The sequence below is a fragment of the Hyaena hyaena genome, unplaced genomic scaffold (genome assembly GCF_003009895.1).
Source record: "Hyaena hyaena isolate Hyena2069 unplaced genomic scaffold, ASM300989v1 scaffold_174, whole genome shotgun sequence".
Taxonomy (NCBI): Eukaryota; Metazoa; Chordata; class Mammalia; order Carnivora; family Hyaenidae; genus Hyaena; species Hyaena hyaena.
Window position 1 is genome coordinate 2053820 of NW_024080806.1, and position 25012 is coordinate 2078831.

At 43.2% G+C, this 25012-nt stretch overlaps 1 protein-coding gene across 1 annotated transcript in view; it reads right to left on the reverse strand.

The window, feature by feature from the left end:
• The window catches only part of GDI2 (GDP dissociation inhibitor 2), a 31393-nt gene extending 12057 nt beyond the window's left edge, over positions 1–19336 (reverse strand). Inside the window, exons 1-4 of the mRNA XM_039240383.1 lie at positions 19057–19336; positions 9578–9685; positions 6412–6511; positions 2904–3038 (exon numbers count right to left, since the gene is read on the reverse strand). Coding sequence (XP_039096314.1) covers positions 2904–3038; positions 6412–6511; positions 9578–9685; positions 19057–19101 — 388 coding nt within the window. The 5' untranslated portion in view covers positions 19102–19336. The remainder of the gene's footprint in view (positions 1–2903; positions 3039–6411; positions 6512–9577; positions 9686–19056) is intronic.
• Positions 19337–25012: the final 5676 nt, after the last annotated feature.

Here is a 25012-nt window from a genome sequence, read left to right on the forward strand (position 1 = left end):
GAGGGAGACACAAAATCCCAAGCAGGCGTTCTGAGCTGTCAGCACAGACCCCGACGTGGGGCTTGAACTCACCGATCAAGAGATCATGACCCAAGTTGAAGTCAGACACTTAACTGAGCTACCCAGGTGCCCCTAATATTACACACAGGATACTACTGACAGATCAGAATTTCCAAAGAAAAGTGGCAAAGAGTGGCCTATTATCGGAGAGAAAACTGGGATGGAAGCTAAAAATCCTTAGCATTAAAAAAATTAAAAAAAAAAAAAGGACTAGAGTACATGATAGTTGTTAAAATGTCTTTAAAATCTGATTTTTATACTATATACAATAGAGGTTGAGAATGCAGGGTTCTAGAATCAGACAAATCTGGCCTCAAACCAGTACTAGGAGTCATGAGCTCTGCTACTTCAGGCTGTTCTTCCACACCTGTACACCTGTGAGAAAGAGGTTTCCCATCTGCAAAATAAAGACAACAGCACCCACATCTCAGAGTGCCAGAGAAGGGCTACATAAAGTTAGCCACACCCAGGAAGTACTTTGGACACACCCCCGTACATAATGCCCAAACATGTTAGCTATTATAATTCTGCAATAATTGTTCTTATTCATCCTCCTACTGAACTTCCCCACTTCTACAACTTTCCTTACCCCATTCATTTTGCCTAGAATTTTCTTTTTAAATGTGTATTTTTGAGAGTGAGCGAGCATGTGCTAGCAGGCAGGGGTGGGGGGGCAGGGCAGCCAGAGGATGTGAAGCAGGCTCTGTGCTGACAGCAGAGAGCCCGATGTAGGACTCAAACTCAGGAACAGTGAGATCATGAGCTGAGCCCAAGTCGGACACTTAACCGACTGAGCCCCCCAGGTGCCCCTGCCTAGTATTTTCCTGCCTGCCATTTTGACATCAAGATCCCATTCATTAACAGAAAACCAGTTGCTGGTAAGGTAGAGATCTGGCAAAAATTCATAAAACTATATACTAAACCAGGTAAATTCTACTGTATGTAAATTATACCTCAAAAAATCTAACCACAAAAATAGATATATAAATATATTTGCTTATTTTTGGACAAAGAAACATAAGAATAAACCAGATGGGCACCTGGGTGGTGCAGTCAGTTAGGCAGCTGACTCTTAGTTTCAGCTCAGGTCATGATCTCAGGGTCAGGAGATCGAGTCCCTCATTGGGCTCCGCATAGACAGCATGGATTCTGCCTGGAATCTGCTCTCTCTCTGACCCTCCCCTACTCATGCTCATGTTCCCATTCACTCTCTCTTCTCTCTCTCAAAAAAAGAAGGGGCATTTGGGTGGCTCAGTCCGTTGAGCATCTGACTCTTAGTTTCGGCTCACAGTTTGTGAGTTCAAGCCCTCCATCGCACTCTGCACTGACAGTGTGGAGCCTGCTTAAGATTCTCTCTCCCATTCTGTCTACCCCTCCCCTGCTCTCTCTCTCTCTCAAAAAAGAAAAATATAAACCAGAAACAAAAATAATAATCAAGGTAGAAGGAATGTAGAACAGAAGAACAAGACTCTCTTATCTTTTGATAGAATTTTGACTTTCAAGTCATAGAAATATTTTATATATTTGAAAAAATTAATTCAGAAGGGAAAAACAGAACTGCCAGAAGGTGATTAACATATGTAAGAGCTCAAAGAGAGAATAAAAATTTAGAACACGACTTCGTTTTAAAAGATTCTTTACAAACTGTTGAACTCTTCTTTCTACGAAAACACGTTATTTAGATAAAGCTAACGTCGTCATTTAAAATAATTTCTAACCCGTGGTGGCGCCACTAACTCCCTCACTCTATCAGGAGCCATCCCTTTCGCTCCCCGGTGTGTCTATCCTAACTGTGCCACACATCTCAGTGCTATGCTTTACTTTCTGCCCATAGTGCCTTTTGACATTTTATGCCCAACATTTCCAACCCCAAAAGCAAGAAGGAAATAAATGAAGTGAGAGAAGCTGCCAAAGTAATTCCAATTCGGTTTTTAGGTGAGGAAACTGTCCCACACTCATGCCAAAATCATCACTGAGAACTGACTGGGACTTCCTGCTCTCCCAATCCAGACCTGTCCCTCCCCCCGATCCCCGGCAACTGCGACACAGAACTCGTGGACCCAGCAGCCACACAACTTTCATTTCTCAAACTGCTCTGCACAACAACTCAAATAACTTCAATGTCTTCTTTAGGGGTGTTTGCTATTCAAAAGAGGCAGGAATAGAAAATGTTAACCTGGAATCTTTCACTGAGCCAAGAAAGGAAATAATTTTGGGCAAAGAATAAAACCTACTCCATACTCACCAGAAATTCTAAAAAGAGAGATTTCAGAGAATGGCAACGGCCCCAATTAGAAGATGAGTTTCCCCAGAACAAAGTTCTGGTCTTTTTCAGCAGGTCAGACAGTAAGGCGAAGGTGGTCAGCTCAGCCCCGTGATTAAGTGCACAGACTCTAGACGCCCCCCGCTTTCATCCTAACCCTGCCGCCTACCTGCATGACCTCAGGCCTCGGTTCCCTCATCTGTAAGATTCTTCCAAATGAGACAAAGGATGTGAAGCATTTAGCACAGAGCCCAGCGCACAGGAAACACTCAGAACGAGGCTGGCTCTTCCGAACTACTGCTACGCAACGAGCACCGAGAACCTAAACAGGCCCCAAGCTCCATGAGGCACACAGTCACTTCAACTCTCCGTGAGCTTCCGTGAGGTTCGTGAGCATCCTCTTCGCCGGCGGAAAACCAACCACCCCCACAGTGTCTGGCACTTACCAGACGTCCAATAACCACTGCTGACCGGGCGGGTGAGCAGCTGGCTGTCAGAACAGGGGACGTTCCGATAGCTCTAAGATTCCCTTCCTTTGTGAAATCTCATTATTCTGAGCAAACAAAGTAAAATTACTTACTAGATGCCAGGGCTTCTGCTTCGGTGGAAGGAACCTTGTAGATTTTTCCTCCCTTATAGACAAAGCTCCCTTCAGTCACTTTGAAATCCAGATAGCGGGTGACCTCTGTATAAAGCAGCATCTTCACCAGCTGACCTAAAAAAGTCCGACAGTTCCAACTGTAACTTCAATCTTACTGCCTTCAAAAACTAGGAGGAATAAAAGCACATTTATTGTTGGCTTGTACTAATGGCTTCCTAGTTTTTTCTTAACATTGTCCAATAACTCCTGCCAAAAAAAGTCTCCAATGCCACATTCCACATGGGACAATCAGACTGCATGCCTGTTGCTTAGCCTATTTACAACTATCTTTTTTAATGTTACAACTTCAAGATTAATAACTTTATCAACATGCTTTTGTAAAATCTGTATTAATAATTATTAGAAGTATGTATGAAGTTTAGAATTATAGTACTATTGCAAATGGGTCTGAGTTTCCTTCAATTCTTATGTTTTAAAGAGAGGCAACTAAGAGAAAATTTTTCAAGAATCTGTGCTCTTCAGTTTGTATTATTCAACTTGTATTAATTAAAATAGACATTAATTTCAGATAAATAAGCCAGGCATACAATTTGAAATACTGTTCAAATACAATTTCAAAAGAATATTTTTGAAAGCAAAAAATAAAGTTTCAGCTTCATGCATCCAGGTGTTAAATTGTACAGTTATATTAATCAATCCACAAATTAGTGGGAGAAAAAAAGACCCATACATAAGAATTTAATATAAAAGTTCAAATAAACGTGGAAAAGATAAATGGTATTGAGGGACAACTAAATAACCATTTTAAAGAATTTTTTTAAATGTTTGTTTTTGAGAGAAAGACAGAGCATGAGCGGGGGAGGGGCACAGAGAGGGGGGACACAGAATCTGAAGCAGGCTCCAGGCTCTGAGCCGTCAGCACAGAGCCCGATGCAGGGCCTGAACTCACAACTGTGAGATCATGATCATGACCTGAGCCGAAGTTGGATGCCTAACTGACTGAGCCACCCAGGCGCCTCTGAATAATTATTTTCAAGAATAAATCTCGACCTCTAGGTCTCAAACAGAATAACAGAGGGGACTCCTGGTTGGTTCATGGTTCAGTCAGCAGAGCATGAGATGCTTGATCTCGAGGTCATATATCTGAGCCCCATGTTGAGTGTAGAGAAAGTAAAGATGGTTAGTTTCAAACAGGATATCAGATAAATTAACTTATAAAATAGGTGAATTTACCTATACAGTGAGAAAATAAAAGTATAAAACCATTAATAGCAAATACTAATATTTTTATAACCTTGAAGTAAAGTATAAATTTTAGGTATATCCTTCCAAATCAAAAACAATAAAGAGAAGAAAGATCAACCTAACTCCATGAAAATTAAAAGCTTACGTATGAAACAAAACTGCAACTCAATTATGTATAAAGCCAATCACAAATTGGAAAAGGTATTTTCATTTACAAAGAGCTCTTTCATATCAATAAGGCAATATTTAACCTCAAAAGAAATAAAACCTCAAAAGAAAAATATACAAAGCATAAGGCTGGCCAATTCATTAAAGACTATGAAAACTGAGAGGCCTGGCTGGCTCAGTCTAAGGTTAAGCTTCTGACTCTTGATCTTGGCTCAGGTCATGATCCCACGATTTGTGGGATCGAGCCCTATGTTGGGCTCCACACAGACAGCATGGAGCTTGCCTGGGATATTCTCTCCCCTCCTCTCTCTGCCCCTGCCCCATGGTCTGCGTGCATGCGTGCACACTCTCTCTTTCAAAAGTAAACTTCAGGGGCGCCTGGGTAGCTCAGTTGGTTAAGTGTCTGACTTCGGCTCAGGTCATGATCTCACGGTTCGTGGGTTGCCCGCATTGGGCTCTGTGCTGACAGTTCAGAGCCTGAAGCCTGCTTCAGATTCTATATCTCCCTCTCTCTCTCTGACCTTCCCCTGCTCACACTGTCTCTCAGAAATAAACAAACATAAAAAAACATTAAAAATAAATAACTCTTAAAAATGTATAAAGCCAATAAACACCTAGAAATCATTTCACTCTCAAACAGATACTTTTTAAAATTCCATTATATTTTGCCTTTTGGTATGACAAAGTGACAGAAATTAAAATGAATGATATTCAGGACTGATACAGGTCCTAGGAAAGAGGCACCCGCAGTCCTCTGGTTAGAGTCACATTGGGCAATAGAAAATAAAAGCGTTAAAAAAAAAATTCCTGCCTTGATCCCCACAGTACACTTCTAGGGCTGTATTGTGAGGCTCACTGCGCGCGCGCGCGCGCGCACACACACACACACACACACACACACACACACAGCCTGCAAAATATTCACCATAATTCTAGATGGTGAGATTCTGGTTATATAAATTTAATTTCCTTTCTGCTTATCTGTGTTTTCTAATTTTAATAAAATAATTTTATTACTCATATAATTTTAAAACTGCTTACAATTTACTTCAAAAGAATTTCAAGTAGGTAACTTTAAATTTCAAAGAAAATTCAAAGTTCTTTCCATTCAAAGAAACTACAGGGGAGCCTGGCTGGCTCAGTCAGTGGAGTGTGGGACCTTTTTTATTTTTTTTTAACTTTTTTAACATTTATTCATTTTGGTGAGACAGACAGAGAGACAGAATGAGCAGGGGAGGGGCAGAGAGCTGGAGACAGAATCCAAAGCAGGCTCTAGGCTCCAAGCTGTCAGCACAGAGCCCCACGTGGGGCTCAATCCTACAAGCTGTGAGATCATGATCTGAGCCGGAGTCGGATGTTTAACCGACTGAGCTACCCAGGCACCCTTGTATGTGTGACTCTTAATCTTAGAGTTGGGGGTTCAAGCCTCACGCTGGGGGGTAGAGATTACTTAAAAAAAAAAAAAAAAAACCTTTGAGGAGAATGAAAGGAAAAAACTGTAGAATATAAATTCAAAACCAAAAAATAACTAAAATGACAAAGAAAGGGAAAAGGTGGCTCATCCTTTCATACATGGAACATAAATAGACTTCACACCAACAACTTGGTTTTTTTATGTCAGTTGAGAAAAAGGCACTAATATCACAGGAACTTTGCTCTTCTAATTAAAAATATGAGAAAATATGTGAAAAAATAGTTTTAAAAGTCTCCAAACTAGGAAAAAACCCTGTCTCTGAAGGCCCAGTTACCCAAGACCGTTAGCAAAGCCCAGAGAGAAGGGTCTGTGGCGCATCCTGAGTTTGCGCCTCCAGAACCAGCTGGGGAGGGGTCATCCCTCCCTCCATTCTTACTGACTCCAGGGGCCTCTAATGGACCATAAGATACTCACCAAACTGTCGCCATTCAACAAAATCTATTTCCACATACCTGGAATAAAACACTCTGTCAAGAGTTAGTTTCTACTTTTAGTAAAAGGTGAAAGATTTATACGATCTGAAGAGAAACCAGAGTATAAGAGTTAATTTCTACTTTTAAACCATATTCATAGTGATAAATTTCAGTTAGAATTCTTTACCATTGGCCATAAGGAACTTAGGAATTAAGTCAACATTCCAGTCTCTTCCTCTCCCCATTGATGCTGGTGGTGCTCCTGGTATTTTAAATCTCTTGTATAACTAAAACCGAAACAAAAATTACCCATAATGTAACATAATCTTCATTATGTTATACAACTATTCAGTGTAACAGGGAGTGTCAGATAAAGTTTTTAGAGAAGTTCCAGTACACATCTAAATTAAATATATTACTAAACAAATGAACCCAAAAATAAATATTACAGAGGTACTATTTCTTACTAGCAGAAAAGAATATAAAACAACTTGTCAATGACATATACCTCTGCAAATATACCCCTTATTTCTAGAAATCTTGTTTTTTATTTTTTAAATATTTATTTTTGAGAGAGAGAGAGAGAGACAGTGTGTGTGTGTGTGTGTGTGTGTGTGTGTGTGTGTGTGTGTGTGTACACGTAAGCAGGGGAGGGGCAGAGAGGATCTGAAGGAAGCTCTGGGCTTGAATTCACAAACCATAAGACTGAGTTACCCAGATGCTCCTGTAGAAATCATTTAAGCTCATTCTCTCCTGAATAAAAAGCTAACGAAAGGCTTACTTTTTTTAATGTTTATTTTTGAGACAGAGAGAGTGCACAAGCACACACACACACAAGTAAGGGAGGGGCAGAGACAGAGGGCAACATGGGGCTCAACTCCACAAACGGGGAGATCATGACCTGAAGTCAGATGATCAACTGAATAAGCCACCCAGGCGCCCCAAAAGGCTTACTTTTGCTTCCATTAAAACTAAATTCTGGATTTTTCAAATAAAAAAAGACAAAGTTAGCTCCAGTTAATTTATAACCTATATAAGTGAGCTGAGTAGGAGCTCTAGATAAAAAGCAGCTTTTGGGGCCCCTGGGTGACTCAGTCGGTTAAGCGTCCGACTTCGGCTCAGGTCATGATCTTGCGGTTCGTGGGTTCAAGCCCCACGTAGGTCTCTATGCTGACAGCTAGCTCAGAGCCTGGAGCCTGCTTCGGATTCTGTGTCTCCCTCTCTCTCTGACCCTCCCCTGCTCACACTGTCTCTCTCTCTCTCTCAGAAATAAATAAAATATTAAAAAAAAGAAAAAGCACCTTTCAAGGGCGCCTGAGTGGCTCAATCGGTTAAGCGTCTAACTTCGGCTCAGGTCACAATCTCAAGGTTCATGGGTTCAAGCCCCATGTCGGGCTCTGTACTGACAGCTTGGAGCCTGGAGCCTGCTTGGGATTCTGTGTCTCCCTCTCTCTGTCCCTCCCCTGCTCGCACTCTTTCTCTCTCTCAAAAACATAAAAAAAGAAATTTTTTTTTAAAAAAGCAGCTTTCAGTCTAAAATTTGGGAATAATCATTTGAACTCATGAATTGCACTGCTAATATGGAGGTGAATGAGCAAGGTTGGTATATGTCTACTAATAAAAATACCCAAGTCCTTGAGATATATTCACTGGGGGGAAAAAAAAGCTTGTTCATCTTACTGAAGATGAATAAACATACTAAGCATAGAAGGAATGGTGCCAACATATCACTCTACACATAACTTACAATGAAGAGATCTCGTGGTCGTCACCTTAACTAGGGTCAAGTTCAGCATCATGAATAGTGGGGAAATTTAGACATTCTGCGCCTCTGATATGACGCAATATGAAGTACACAGCGATGCTTTCTTATCATAAGCTAGCTTGAACTTTTCAAAAGGAAAAAAAAGTGGGGAGATTTTTGTAGATTAAGAGAATAAAGAGAAACAGCACCAAAGGCAATGTTTAAACTGGTTAAAAAAAAAAAAAGTGGGGGGCGGATGCCTGGGTGGCTCGGTCAGTTAAGAGTTTGACGTAGGCTCAGGTCACAGTGTCATGGTTTGTGTGTTTGGGCCCCAAGTAGGACTCTGCACGGAGTGTGCGGGGCTTGCTTCAAATTCTCGGTCTCCCTTTCTCTGCCTCTCCCCCACTCACTCGTGCACACGTGCTCTCTCAAAAATAAACATTTAAAAAAACAAAAGAAACAAAAGCCCACTACCATACACAATATAAGACATTTTAGCATCAGTGGGAAATTTGAATATGATCTGGATATTACTGTTAATTTTCTTAAATGTGATAATGAATGATACTGTGATTACATAAGAGAATGTTATTCTTAGCCAGTGAATGCTGAAAGATTCAGGTCAAGAATCATGATGTCTATTACTTTTAAGGATTCAAACCAATAACAAAAAAAACACAAGCAAATATTGCAAAATGTCAGCTGCTAAATCCAGATGGAAAGTTGATCCATTGTTACTATTCTTTCAACTTTTCTGTAGGCCTGAATACAGAAAAAAATTTTTGATAAAAATATGAAGTCTACCTTATCAGTCGCTGGTGACATCTACAGCTCTCCTATAAAATACAGTATGGCTCGTATCCACACGTGTGGCTGCTGAAGAAACCTCACAGAGGAAAAGTTCGTAAAACACACTTCTTTATGTGTGTTTTAAATACTATTACTATTTGTTTTATTGTGAACAGAAGCAAAAAAAAGAAGAGTGGATTAAAACACAGGTACAAATTAAAGAATAATGAATATCTGTTTTTAAAAGACCCAGATTAAGAAATCAAACATGAGACAGTGACCAGGGGCCCTGTGGGCACCTCCACACTACACCACTCTGCTCCCGTCACCCGTGAGGCGTCTATGGAGAACACACAGAAACGCTTCCCGTGCCTAAATGTTCTAAACACCTGGGAAGCAGGGCAGGAGAGCAAAAGGAACTAAAGCTCTGGAGTCACACAGCCTAGGGTCCCAGCCCATCTCTGGGACTGTGACAACACACATCATTTTGTCACCTGGCAAACAGGGATAAAAATACCTCCCTGAGTAACAAGAAGAATACATAAAACCAAGGGCAAAGCCCGGCGCTGTGCTTGGCACCATCAGATACCCATCACTAGTCTACGCCTGTAGGTCAGGAGGTAAGAGGTAAGTGCTCCCGGCAGCAGGGAAGGCCACAACTGAAGTCTCTACAAGCCCTAAGCTAGCAGCCCCCTTTGAAAAAATAGGTTACAGATAATCTATTTAACAAAACAAAATTAAACCTATCTATAAGGAGTGAAGTTGAGATTCACAAGTAAAAGATTCCAAGAATGGAAGGCATGAGTAATGTAATACTTACATCTTCCAGAGGTGTTATAGATGCACTTTCTCCTCCGTAATACGGGTTTCTATCCATGTGAAGAACTTTCTTTCCATTCACTGACATTATACCTGACAGGATGCATTCCTACAGGGAAAGCAGAAGTATCTTCAAAAGGAGTAAAGCACTATAGCATGTTTCACACAGACCCTTTTTTTAAAGCCCCTCATTAAACACTCTTTTATGTATGACTTAAGGACAAAGCCCTAAAGTGACCAGGGTTCAAAGTGTGGTCTGTGTAACCCCCATGGGCCTCAAGGTTAAAACTATTTTCATAACACCAAGGCATTATTCACTATTTTTCCACTGCGGTGGCATCAGCACGGAGGTGCAAGACCAGCGGTAGATAAAACGCCATTAGGGCAGTAGCTCCACTCTGCTCTAGTCATTATATTCTCCACCACCAGGAACTCAGGCTGGTTTACGTAAAAATGTCCTTGAAGAAGCATTAAAATTACCTTTGTTAGAAAAAAAAAAGTAGGGGCACCTGAGTGGCTCAGTCGGTTGGGCATCCGACTTCGGCTCAGGGCATGATCTCACAATTCGTGGGTTCGAGCCCTGCGTCGGGCTCTGTGCTGACAGCTCAGAGCCTGGAGCCTGTTTCGGATTCTGTGTCTCCCTCTCTCTCTGACCCTCCCCTGCTCACACTGTCTGTCTCTCTCAGAAATAAATAAAACATAAAAAAAATTTTTTTAAATTCACCTCTGTTAAATATACATCCTTGAATGCCCACCATTTTAATATTCTGTGTGACAAATTGGGAAATCCACATAAAGTAACTCTGGCTTGAAGAAAACCATTTGTGCAACTGATTTGTAAGCTGAACTAACCACTTTTTTGTTCATGGATCTTTTTTTTCCTTTATTGTGAGAGAGCACGTGTACAAGTGGGAGAGGGGTGGAGAGCAAGAGTAGAGAGAATCTCAAGCAGGTGCCACACTGTCCGTGCAGAGCCCAACACAGGGCTCTGTCTCACAAACCATGAGATCATGACCTGAGTAGAAATCAAGAGTTGGATGCATAACAGACTCAGCCCACAGGCACCCCTCACGGATCGTCATTTTTATTTTAAAAGACTGACCAATAAATTATTACTCAGACCTAGCTATATGTCAGATGTGGTTTCAGACTTCATACTACAATCAATATTTTTAAAAAAACCACCTGTCACTAATATTTTGGTATAAAGCAAAGAATATCCACAAAATGCGAATGGCAATTAAAATACTCCTCCCTGTTCCAACTACACATCTGTATGAGGCTTGATTTTCTTCATATACTCCAGCCAAGCAGTATCTCACAAAAGACCAAAGCAGGTGAAAATCCAGCTACCTTTCAAGCCAGATATTAAAGCCATACAGTCTGCACATTAAAGAAACATGCAGAAAATGTAAAACAATAATACTCTTCTCAGGATGTTTTTGTTTTGGAAGATACAGTTTTACTTCATGAAACTGTTATTCATGTTAACACATAATGGGTTTATCATTAAGTGAAATAATATATTTTTTAAATTTCTCAGTGTTGACTTCTAATGATAAGTACTGATAGACATAATCCCTACAAACAAAGCGCTCAGGGTCCTTAATTTTTCAGTGTAAAAAGATCCCAAAGCCAAAGAGTGTGAGAACCAGAGCCCTAAAGGAAGCCTCCAGGATAACCATTAATAAGTGGCAATAAAAAGAGAATTATAAACAACTACTCTCAAGAAAAAGGTAAATAAAGCATGAATATACTAAGATATACCATATCAAGATGGAGGGGGAAAAGGAAAAAAAATCAAGAAAGAATATGATTCATGAATTAATGAGAAGAAACACAGAGATGGGCTACACATTCACTCAAAACCTGTACCATGGTTTTGGTGTCGGGGCTTCATCTTTTAAAAATAAAAGGGAAATTTCATGTATCATCCTAAATCCTAGGGCTTTCAAATTTACCCCAAAGACCTACATTAGCAGAGAACAAGCTCACTCCCCTGGAAGTCTGACTTTGATACCTTTATTTTAAAAATTCATAAGTAATTTCAAATTGTACTCCATAATGTATCTATTCATTTTAGTATTTTTGAAAGGATTTTAATTATTATCAGTCTCAAATTTTATTCTAGGAAGTATATCATTTATTTAGATCAAAAACCAAAACACTATTGAGTGCTCCAGAAGATCACTTCATGCCCTATTCCAGTCATAACCACACCCCCACCCTCCTCCTGATTTCTAAGAGCAAAGATTTGTTCTCCTGGGTTTTGAACTCAGAATAAATGGAATGAATCATGCAGTATATCTTTTTTTGTATATACTTTTTATTCAACATTGTGTTTACAAGATTCATCCATGTTTTGTGTGTTCTTGAAATCACTTATTCTCACTGCTACAGAGCAGAGGTCCCCAAAATACAGGAGTCAAGTCCAGCCTGCACGCAATTTTCATATTTACTGGTAAACAGCCATCCCAATTCATCTGCATATCGTCCATGGCTGTTTCGCTGTCCCACAGTAGAACCGTGGCTGTCACAGAGACTGCACAGCCTGAAAAACCTAAAATATTACTATCTGGACTGTTACAGAAGGTCTGCCTAACGCTGCAAGCAGTGGATGGATCTCAACGTGTGCTTCCCACTTAGCATCACCTGCGAAGGGGTGAGACCTGTAAACTCTAAGCAGGTTCTCAGACTTCGCTTTGCATCCATATCACCTGGAGGGCTTATTAAAACAGGCTGTAGGGCTTCCATACCCCAGAACTGGGTTGGGGCTGAGATTGTGCCGTTCTCACCAGTTCCCAGGTGGTATTAATGAGGCCGATCCAGGACCAATTTCAAGAACCATTATGAAACCACCGCCGCTCCAACTTTAACAAAAGTGAGAATCAACGGGGGATCATGCTAGCTCTAGATGACGGGGTCACGTGAGTTTGAGCCCCACATTGGGCTTAGAGCCTACTTCAACAAAACAAAACTGAGGATCATGCTAAACTGCAGAATTTGCTTGGGCATATCAGGAGTGAGGCCTAACCTTCTGCAATTCTACTAAGCCCTCAGATGTTGCAGAAGCAGCGGATCCACGGACCACAGTTTGGGTAACAAAGGCATCTGGACAGTTCCAGTTTCTGACTATTATGAATAAGGCTCTATCAATATTCTCAATGTGTTTTTATTATGCATTTGTTAGATACATATCCAGGAAAGCACAACTGTGGTCAACGTCAGGAGATACTCCCAACCAGCTTTCCGAAGTGACTGCACCAATTCACACTTTTGTCAGCAGTATATGAAAGTTCCTGTTGTTTCAGATGCTTGCCCAACACTTGTGTTTTTTTTTTTCTTTCATAACCACTTGTGTCTTTTTAATTTTAGCCCTTCTAGTTAGGATGTGGTTTAATTTGCATTTCCTGACAACTAATGAGGCTGAGTACTTTTTCATAGTTTACTGATAATTAGTATCTTCTTTTGATAAGTACCTATTCATATTATTTGCTTTTTAAAAATTGACTTTTTCTTACTGCTATATAAGAGTTCCTTTTGGGGTGCCTGGGTGGCTCAGCTGGTTAAGCGTCCGACTTTGGCTCAGGTCATGATCTCACGGTTTGTGGGTTCGAGCCCTGCGTCGGGCTCTGTGCTGACAGCTAGCTCAGAGCCTGGAGCCTGTTTCAGATTCTGTGTCTCCCTCTCTCTCTGACCCTCCCCTGCTGACGCTGTCTCTCTCTCTCTCTCTCTCTGAAATAAATAAAACAGTAGAAAAAAACTTTTTTAAGTTCCTTTTATATTCTGGATAAAAGTGCTTTATTGGGTATATATATTGCAATCATCTTCCATCCTGTGGCTTAGTTTCTTAACGATGTCTTGATAAAGAGAACTGAAGACATTTTACAACTACAAAAACCAACCCTAATATTATCAAAAGCAACTCACTTGTTCAAAACACAAAATCCAAAGAAGCAGTAACATATGGTTCAACATATTACATGAAAGTAAAATAAAATTTACTATCTGAAAAACAGGATAGGGCCTAAGTAGAGGGAAACTAAATAATCCCATTTCCAGCCAACAAAGGCAGACTTCAGAGTTCAACTTTTGGAAGCAAAAACACAGCAAGCAAATCTGAGTGTTGTAAACCTTTTATATATAACTTTTCATACTCCCCTGCAAATAAGCCTGATCCACTCACTGGACCACGGCTCTACAGCAAGCACTAAAGATGGAGGCCTAAAAGAAAGGCCTCAATAATTCAAAGATTCACTAAAGTCCAAAGAGCTGATGATAACGACCTTTGAAGGCATCACCTGGAACAAATCAGACAGAAGCTAATTCTATCTGGTCTACAGAATCTTCTAAACCCATCTATAAAGGATTGTTTTTACACTGCAAAAGAATAAAAAACATACCTTAAATTTTGCTTTAAAACGTGAGATGAACTCATTAATTCATTAATTTATTTAACAGATAAAATTTATCAATCATATCTGGGCATTAAGGTATACATCAGTGATCCTACAATTTTAATATCTTACAAAATTAACAACTCAAAATTAAAACCCAGTACTACTACCTATCAGATGAATACAGAATAACAAGCAAAGCACATTAAAGCCAGAGAAAATACTCCAAATGAATTTCCTTTTTTTGCACTATAAACCCTAGTGCACCCATCATATATGTCAACAATACTAGTAAATTTTAACAGAAAACCTGTATTTTAAAGAATACTAACATACTAGTTTTAAAGCTAACGGATGAGAGTACTCCATATTTAATTTCAAACTCCCCCATAAACGGCCTGAGCAGGTCAAGAATACAAACTCACATCCAGAATAACTGCAAGGACAAAACCATCTTCAGAACCCAAGTTCTTTATGATAATGGCACCTGGCACTCATCTGGCATTTCGTGTTCTCCTTCATAAAAAGAGGTAACCAGATCAAATGGCTTAAAATTCACTTGCAGCAAAGTTCTAGTATGTGTAGATGTGTCCCGGTGGGGGAGGGGCCTTATCAATGGTACTAAAGTTCGCTTCCATTCAGCACCTTGCACATAATGCTAACGTTGCAATAATCAGAGAACTTATTTGGACAGCACCTAAACACATTAAGGCAAAATACCTCTTATGTACTGAGGTGGCCTGCATGGTGTTCCTATATATGAACTGTGATCAACCTAAACAGCGTTTCCAAGGTCAGGAGTACTAAATAAAGAGCATCTTGGCAAAAGTAATGCTGAACCCCTTCCTACTTAGAGAGCAAGTGTCAGAGAGAATAGGGCCAGAGTACATTAATATTCTGAGAGATCTTCCAAGTGACCAAACTGAGCACTGACCAAAGCTCCAAATCCTACTGAACTTTACAGTTGTTACAACAGGGGCACCTGGGTGGCTCAGTCGGTTAAGCGTCTGACTTCGGCTCAGGGCATGATCTCACGGTTCGTGGGTTCGGGCCCCATGTCGGGCTCTGTGCTAACAGCTCAGAGCCTGGAGCCTGTTTTGGATTCTGTGTCTCCCTCTCTCTCTGACCCTCCCCTGCTCATGCTGTCTCTCTCAAATGAATAAAAAACATTAAAAATTTTTTAAAAATTAAAAAAAATAAAGTTTTACAAGGAAAAACAAAACACCAAACAGAAAGTGCACACAAAAATATGATTAGGAAAACAGGTACCTAAAAACTGATACTAAAGAAAAGTGCTTTTTGAAAGCTACGTACCTCGAAATATGAGGAAAACGTATTAACGTCAACCTTTTAAAATCAGTTAATCTCAATGATATATGTCTTACAGCAGTAACACAAAAATAGCTGTTTTCAGCAGAATCTTCCTTTAAATGTCTGTCCCTTGAATGCATTTCATTAAATGCTGTCAGAAGATAATTTTTCTTGAAATTTGGCTCTAATTATATGTTTCCTCCTCAAAATCCTCTCCCACTGCCTTAAAAAAGAGAAAGTGCAAATCTCTTAGCCTACTACATCCAACATTCTTAGCCACAGGCCTTCTTTCTAACCCTACTTCCCAATCCGCCTCTTTATACCTTCTGCTTGAGGCAAAATAAACTCCCTATCCCTTCTATACATCTGTTCTTAATACCAACCCATCCTGCTCGCTCTGCCCGGAAAGTCATTCCTCCTGCTCAGAGCCTAGCGACACTGAGCAGCCAGCCTGCACGCCTCCTTGTGTACAGAGAGGGTTCCCTGCCCGCCTGTCTGAACTGCCACGTGTGTAGCTGTATTACAGCACTCAGTACTTTCTCCTGTTACCTCTGAGTGTAGTTACCCTCCTGTATGAGAAGCTAATTGTTACAGACAAGTGCATTTGCCTTTTTATTGCCCGTAACTGATCACAGTAGTCACAATTTAAATAACTGAAATTGGGGAAGCCATTACTCCAGTAAGAGTCTTTAATCCGGTACAGGAGAAGGAAGATAGAGGTAATTGTCCATTATCATCTACATGAGCCAGAATATTTACCCAGTGGTTTTTCAAACCAAATATCTCATTAGTACCTCTAGATGCTGAAATGTGTCTGATTTTATTTCTGTTCTATTGGGCCAGTATGCTTGAAACTGATTTAAAATACAGACTGCAAGATATCTATGCTTGCCAAAAATAAGACATGTGTACATACTGGCCCTATGATTGCTACTGCAGTGAAAAGAAAGTCCTTTGTCTACAAAACTCTAACATAGCAATGGGTTTTTAAGGAGCAAATCTGAAACGCAATTTAAGATTTTTAAATCAGATATAAAACTCTTCCCTTAAAAGTCACAAAATTTTAACAAAGAAAAAGGGGAAATTACATCTGGGATGTAAAATAATTTCTAAACATTAATACCGAGAATACTGGTTAAGTATCACTCGAGTCCATGTTTCTGTTCATGACCCCTTACCAGAACTATTACGTAGAACAAAACAACACAAATACCTCTAGGAACTACAAATAGATGTGGAACTAGTTACCCTTTTCTGTACTATTTTTAAGAAAATTCATGAATTTATTGCCAAACCCAAAGTCAATTAGAAGTAGCATCCTAGGTGGTGAGATGTGGTCTATATACACTGCAGTCAAAAAAAAGTCAAAGTCCCCAGTCTAAGAGCAAAGTAAGGGAGGGGGAAGAAAACAAAAAGCAGACTCCAGAACTAACTCGCTCACAAAGGCAGGCAGTCTGGGACCATTTAATAACGAGGGCCAAGCTTACCAGGGGTCTCAATGGCGTTGTCAGGTCACCGCACAACACAGTAATTAATTCTCATGGTGTGGAATCTTAGTTACCAAGTAAATTACGTTCCTTAGTTTTTTAAAGAAGTTGTGATGTCACTTGGAAAGGCTTTTATCAGAGAGCTGTGGTTCTTTAAAGGGATAAGCCTCAATTCCTTAGAAAATTCAGTTATATACATTATTCATTTCTCCGAAGCAGAGAATGATTTTGTTCTAAGTTAACATTTTATGTCTTAATAAAGTTACCATCAACATTTGGGGATCACTATGACCTTCATTTAGAAGGAACAACTAATACAAAACAGTGCCAACACTAGGCAACAAACTCTGATACTTTCTTTAAAAGTAACAAGTTAGTAGCACTGAAAGTACTTGACACACTGCCAACCTGCAGGATCTGGTACCCATAACTGACAGCGCATGCCTGTTTTTAGGTTCTTAAACCTCAGGCACTAAATATTTATACTCAAAAAATTAAGACAAAATTAAGTTAAATTAAATAATTAAAATTATTCACTCCAAATACTTGGTCAAGTGTGACTGATTTCAGGGTGGTCTCATTTCCCTTTGAGCAGTCCTTGCGTCACCAGAAACGAGGGTACAAGATTTGCCAGTGTCCAGTCTTCCTGTCACCACCGCTGCTATCAATGATCGTGGACGCTCTGATTTGGGAGAATTCTCAAAGAACATCAGAGACAACAATCTAAGAAGGCTCACAGGGGCTAAAGCTATCCCAGCTGTGGAGTGAGGCAGAAGTTGGTCTGATTTCTAGTTCTACCACTCATCAAAAAGATCACAATCAACCCAAATGAATATTTAAATAAAATGCATCATCTTAACTCGGTCATTAACCCAGTAGGGCCGTGTTATCTTTGACACAAACCGGCGCTTCTGAACCAGGTGTGTCGAAACCTGCAAGAGGGATCTGCACTCGTTTTGTCCACATCCAACTGACCTAATCAAGAGCAAATCTGAAAGACCAGCAATAACCGCAGGAAGACAGAACGGGCTCTTACAACAGGCGGGCAGCAACGGCGCCCGTCCCAATCCGCAAAGCCCTCCACAAGCTACACAGCTCAGCTTGGAATCCCAATCACACACTTTAAAAATACGAATTGACGAAAAACGGCGGCACAGCTTGGACACCTTATAAAAACATTAATTGAAAAAAAAAAATTAACAGCAGGTAGGCCTGTTCACTGAGGTATCCAGGAGCCGGCCAACTCACCACCGAAAAAGAAATTCAACCAAATCCCTCGCATTCAAAACGAGTCCCTGGTCTTCTAGGTAAGTGAGCTCCTCTATTTGGTACTGCGGCTCAGCTAGTCACACGGCGGCCTCTGGACTGGTCAGCAGTCGAGAACTTGGCCTCCACAGCAATCAATCCATCAGCTACCCGTTTCTTAGGGGAAAGCCCCCAGAAGACACAATGGAGGCAGGAAACAGGCCAAACAAAAGGAAAACATAGCAAAGGTCAGCGGGGAAAGCATTGGATAGATGAGTTTTGAGAAAACTCATTTCCAATTCTACAGATGCTCAAAAAGTGGGCTGAAAGGGCCGTTTGAAGGAACGCATAATGTTTCTCATCTGAAATGGGCGCGGGGATAAAAGGCCAATTTTTCTCCCCAAACCTAAGTCTACCGAGCTGTATCAAGCACAAAACGGTGATTATCCGATGACTTGTCACAAAATCTTCTGCCTGGCTCTGGCAGCCAAAGACGGATGAGCCCGAGTGGCTGAAGTCTGAGTGGGAAACGCCAGAGAGTGGCCTCCACCCTCCCCCACGCTGCCTGGTGCTTTTCCGTTTCCAATCGGGAGGGGCCGTCAACCCATAAGGGAGGTGGAGAAGTACCCACAGCCCAATCGGGATTTTTTTTAACCCCCCCAGCAAAGCGAAAACCTGTCCTTATCCACCAGGACCGGGTTTTCCATGACCCGGTGTCTCGGTCCACGTTTCGGGACGACCCACTGCGGCCGCGAGCACGGGCACCTGGGCGCTGCTGCAGGCCCGGACGCCCGGGGACGCGCCCGTCGCCTGCCGCCCCAGCGCCCTGCAGAGCACGGCCCCCAACGACGACCACAGGCCGCGTCCGCAAGGGCAGCGTGCGCGACGCAGGCCCCGCTCGGAGGCCGGCCGGGCCCGGCGGGAGGCGGCGCGGCCCGGCCTGGCGGGGTGGGCCCCGGGCTCGCGCGGCGCGGGCGGCAGGGAGGGGCGCGAGGAGGGGGTCCGGGGAGGGGGCGCGGGGCCCGCCGCCCGGAACTCACCGTCAGGCCGGTGCCCAGCACGATCACGTCGTACTCCTCATTCATGGCGGGGGAGGACCAGCACCGAAGCCCAGGAAGGGAGAAAACGCAGGGACTCGAGGGGCCCGGGGCTACTCGGCCACCCTGAGGCGACAGGGGGAGCGCTCAGACCGGTCTCGGGGCCCGAGCAAAACGGGAAGCCAGGGCTAGAGGCGAAACGGAGCTGGAGAGAAGGGACGCCGGCCGCCACCTCAGACGGGAAGAGAAGAGCTGGGCAGGGAGGGGAGGGAAGACGGGGGGGGTTGCGGGCGGCGACGGGGGCCTCCGCAGCCGGGGAGGGACTTAGAGAAGGCGCTCGGAGGGCCGTCGATCACATCCTTCCCGCTCTCTCATTGGCTGTGCTCCCATCGCCCGACCAACCTTCTTCCTCTCCCACGTCTCGCGAGAGGAGGGCGGGCTGTGCCTTTAGCGGTTCCGGTCTTTCGCCAGGCCCGCTGCCACCGTGGTTGGGGGCGGAGGGGGCGCCCGCGCGCGGGCCCTTGAGGGCGTTCGGCTGGGAGCGGGCGGGCGGCCGGAGAGCGGCGGTCCCGTCGTTGCTCCCGCCGTGGCTTGGGACCCGAGACCCGCCCGGGGCCCCGAGACCTCCCGGCGCCCTTGGACTTTGAGCCCGTGCGGGCCACGTGCGCCGGAGCGGGCCGCGGGCCCCGCGCTCCCGCCTTCCCGCCGGCGGCTACGCACCGAGGGTGGTGCAGGCCTCGGCCCCGAGTGCTCGCGCCGCTGCCCCCCGGCCATTGGCAGCCTGCTTTGTTTTCCTTTCCGTCCTGCCTCCTTTTTCTCAATGAAAAAAGGACCCGAGGTATTTTAAGCAGCTCAGAAATCACACGTGTTTTCTTACTTCCCGCCCTGCGTTTTGCGTGCGCGGCCTGAGCAAATTTAAGAGAAGGAAAAAAATCTGATTTTTTTTTAGGAAGGAACCCTTAGCGGAAATGTAGGGGAAGTCCAGGTTTGATTGGGAAGCAGGCCTGAGAGCTGTAGCTCAAGCGGCTGTGGAAATTGTAGCCGACGGTACATGCCTTCCTCGTTTGCCCGCCGTCGCCCCTACTCCAGCCCCCACCGCCGCCCCCAGCTGTTGCAGGGTCCCCACCGGAATCTCCAGCTTTGGGTAAGGAGACGGATGTCAGGAGGGGCCTGTGTTCTCCACCAGAGAATAGACCCTCGGGGGCCGTGTAGACGGGTGATTTCCCTAAAGCCTTGGACAGCCTGTGTTTTCAGCCCGTGATAGGTCTGCAGACTCAGGAAAGAGTTGGCGTTTCCTTCTAGATTTACTCCCAAACACAGCTGGATAAGAGCTCTTCAAAGAGAATCTCGGTGGACAGAAGAACTTCCTTCATGCTTCAATCCTTCAGATTCCGGAAATAACAGAACAGTGTTATGGACAATGTTTCTTCGCCCCGGAAAGAGTTTAAGAAAGTGTTCTACCAGACAGTGGACCTTTGGGGGGGCGTGGGGGAGGGGGGAGCAGGGCAGTTTAAATTTACATACCTTAGTTGGATTTGTGTACATTAGTGACCAAATGAGTTTCTCTAAGTAGACAAAAATCAAGTGCAGAGTTGACTGCTGAACCCATTATGTGCCAGTGGGGGTTCAACAGATGTTTGAAGAAGGTCCAGCTGTTGCTTTTCAAGTATACGCACATGTATATGCACATACCTATAAACAACAGAAATGTACTTCTCCGAGTTCTGTAGGCACCAAGGAAAAGCAAGGTGTGTCTGGTGAGGGCCTGCTTCCTGGTTCTAGTTGTCTTTTCACTTTGTCCTCACACCCTGGGAGGAGAAGATGGGAGGGGAAAGGGGTAGCTCTGCCTACTTTCACAACACTATATTTTTGAACTGACATGGGATATTGACCCATTTTTTAAAACTAGCAAAAACGAGTTCAGCCTGGCTCAGTCAGTAGCACATGTGACTCTCGATCTAGGAGTAAGGAGTTTGAGCACCGTATTGGGCTTAGAGAATACTTAAAAAAAATGTTTGGGGCATCTGACTTGCTCAGTCAGTGGAGCATGCAACTCTTGGTCTCAGGGTTGTGTTTGGGCCCCACATAGGGCATGGAGCCTACTTTAAAAATTCTTTGTAAAAAATAAAAACTAGCAATAACGACAAAGAGCCTTTTTCATGTATTGCCGTCAACCTCTGAAGTCTTTTGAGCCTACCTGCTGAATTACGTTGCCATGTTTTAAGTGAAGGGTAATTTATCAATATTCAGGTGGAGTTCATGAGAAACTTCAAGGCATTGGGTAAGGGATCAGAATTTAAGGCTAATGAGGCTCTTCAACCTGATCCCTTACACTGAAGTTTAGCTTGTTGACGGTACAAGTCCCGTGGCCCTGTGGAAGGACGCGCGCGCGCGCACACACACACACACACACACAACCAAAACCAAAACAACAACAAAAAAACAAACAAAACCAGAAACAAAAACAACTGGGCCAATCCCGAACTCTGCGCCTGCTCTAGGGTCTCCAACCTCATCGATTCCAGTTGCCAAGGAACTTGCTAGACAACAAATGCTGTTTACAGCAAAGGGGCTTGAAAGCCGCTAAACGGTTCAGTGTATTTCTAACAGAGTGAAACTTAGGTTTGGGGGAAGTGGGTGATTGGTGGAGAGGAGTGGAAAATACCATCTGTCGTAAAGTTATTTCAAGTCTTTGTACAAAGCAAGAGTCCAGTATGATGGTAATTTAGACCTGGGTGCTTGGGAATCAGTGCTGGTCTCTGTACTGAGCCCTCACCCACACTTTACAGAAGGAGAGACTGAGGCCAAGGAAGATATCAGAGTGAACCCCAGTCCCGGCCGTCTTTCTGTCCTGAATCCCTGTATCACAGGGTTTTTCAACCAGTTTCCCTTCCGTCTGTGGTGACCATTATCTTCCTAAAATGTGAATCGGATCCTGTTCATGCTTCTGCCTACCTTTTGCATTTAGAATAAAATGCAACCCCCTTTCCATGGCCTAAAAGGTATTGTGTAATCTAACCGGGTATCTCTCTCCAGCTTCATCCTGTATGCTGCTTGTTTGCTACACTCCAGACACCCTAGTCTTTCGGTTCCTAGAATCTGGTCAAGCTTTTAACCACCCAAGGTCCTCTGCACTCTTGTGGGTCCCGTAACTACCAAGCCTCACTTCCCCTCCTACATATACTTCACAGCTGCTTCTTTCTGCTTCCTTCAGTTTCTACATGAAAACCTTCCCTGGCCACCTCTAAAGTAGTTTTCACCTCAAATTTTATTCTCTAAAAGCACCCTGCTTATTTCTTGAATTGATTTGTATCAAATTGCTAATTATACTCTATACTCGTTTCTTGTCTGCCTGCTAATCAGAATGTAAAGTCCATGAGGGCAGGGACGGTATCTATCGTGTGCACAATCATGGCTCTAACACCCAGGAGAAGTCCTACCTGGCATAATGATGCTATTGTATGTAGCAGATGAGGAGTAAATATTTGATGAATGAATAAGACACCTGGAAGTTAATCCCTAGAGCAACAAGGACTAAATGTGACAAAATCGTACCAGTTCCTCTTGATAACTTTTGAGAAGGGCAGATTTTCTTATGCAGAAGATACTAAAATTAATACTTTAGAGGGTTTTAAAGATAGAGATCTATAAAATATAAATCTGTTTAACATCTGGAAAGCTAATGCTGAAGATAAAACATATCTGGGGAAAACATTTAATTAGATTCCCCCGAATAAGTATTTCCTAGTTTATGATGGATTCATTTACCCACACCCACCCACACTCACAAAGTGCTCCTCTGGCTCCCAATTTCCAGCTTAGTAGTGACTGGCTCCACCCTGGGTCTAACCCAGAATTCTAGATAACATCATTGATTCTGTCTTCTTTCTCTCCTCCCACATCTATTCCTAGTTTCTTTTGCTTTTTAACCAACCACCCCAAAGCTTAGTGGCTTAAAAAAAACCCGCTAGTGGATTCATAATATATTATTATCTCTTACGGTTCTGTGGGTTGAATGGGGTCAGATGTGTGGGAACTGCTTGGGCCTATATGGATTTGTAAACTGGGCTGGGGTCATCTGGAAACTCGACCAGACTGGACATCCAGCACGGCACACTCCCATGGCTCGCGGTTGGTGCTGGCTGTCAGCTGGGTGCTTAGCTAGAGCTGTCAACAAGAGCAGCTATGTCTGTGTTTCCACTCCACTTGGCTTGCCCTTGTCAAAGTATGGTAGTTGTCTTCCCAAGGTACACATTCCAAGAAATGAGAAATGGAAGCTGCCGGTCTCCTAAGGCCTGAGCCCAGGAGCCGTCAAAGCATCCCTTCTGCCATATTCTACTTGTCAAAGCTCTACATATGGATAAGGAATGAATTCACAGTGTTCCCAAGACTTGGATAAAGACAAATATGACTTCCAGGAAGAAACTGAGTATCAAAGACCATTTCAGTGGCTTACCCTACATCACAACTTTTACTGAATTTCTGTGTATAGAGAAATGAAATCAGTACCAAGACTGATGATGATCCTACCAACACAAAATACTCTGCAAAACAGAAATAATCAGCAAGCAGAATTAGTAGCAGCTCTCTGGAATGCAGAGGCGTTGGGTTGGTAGGATTGGGTGGGGTTTCAGGTATAGTGGCCAAGCAGGTGTGTCAAGTGTCCCAATTTCCGAAAAGTTCCTAAGCACAGTGCAAGCATGTTCTAGATCCCCTTGCCCTTCGAAAAGCTTCAACTTACTCTGGCCTCTAACTGCAGAGAGGTTGTGAGGACACAGCCTGGCTGTCAAGGAAAAGCAATGACAGCAGGCTCATATCATGATTTACTTGTTCCATCCTAGACTGGAATGATCTCTAAGCTGCCCAAGCCTTCACGTTTCTTAGGTCACTTTAAAATCATTCACTGGAATGTTTTTTCTATTAGTTTAAATAACCTTGGTTTCAAGTAACAAAAGCCACGTCAGGCTATCTCGAGGATAAAGGGGGGATTTATTAGAAGGACGAAGGACAAAAGTGTAGTCAGTGTGGAAGGAGCTGGAAGCCAGGCATTAGAAAACTCTACGCTCCACTCGTCTCTGTACGACTTCTTCATTATTTTCTCTCTTTGCAGGTGCATTCTGTCTGCTTTCCTTGGATGTGGAGGGCGGATGACAGCTGTCAGCCCCATTTAACTGAGTTGCACCACGTCTATTCAGATGCTCACAATAGAGCAGGGTTCCTCAGCCTCACACTGACATTGTCAGCCAGGTCATTCTTTGTGGTGGGGCCAGTCCTGTGCACTATAGAACGTTCCGCAGCACCGCTGGCCTCTCTGCACTAGATGCCAATAATACGCAACCTCTCCCCGGCCCCAGCTGTGACCATCAACATGTCTGCAGACATTGCCAATGTCCCCAGGCTGGGGTGGAGGTGGCAAAAATGACCTAGGGTGAAAACCTCTGGATTAGACTATCCAGGTTTTCCTAATACAATATCAAATCTCCAGAGACAGAATCTAATCGCTCCAGCTCGGGGTGTTGTGTCCAACTTGATCCAATCAACTAAAGGCGAGGCATAGAGTCACAAGGCAGAACTACAGCTACCAGGAGTCCACATGCATGGGGGCGGCAGCCAGTTCCCAGGAAAGAGGGAGGAAGAGCATCTGCTCTAGTCAGTGTGCTTAACCTCAGAAGTGAGGTGCTCTACCCTGACTTTATGGACTATATTCATTGGTGATTTAGGAGAAAATTTTCTGAGATACATTTGTAATATCTCTATCCCTTTAAAATGTTAACCCCGGGTGCCTGGGTGGCTCAGTCGGTTAAGCGTCTGACTTTGGCTCAGGTCATGATCTCACAGTCTGTGAGTTCGATCCCCGCATAGAGCTCTGTGCTGACAGCTCGGAGCCTGCAGCCTGCTTTGGACTCTGTGTCTCCTTCCCTCTCTGCCCCTTCCCCACTTGTGTGCTGTCTCTCTCTGC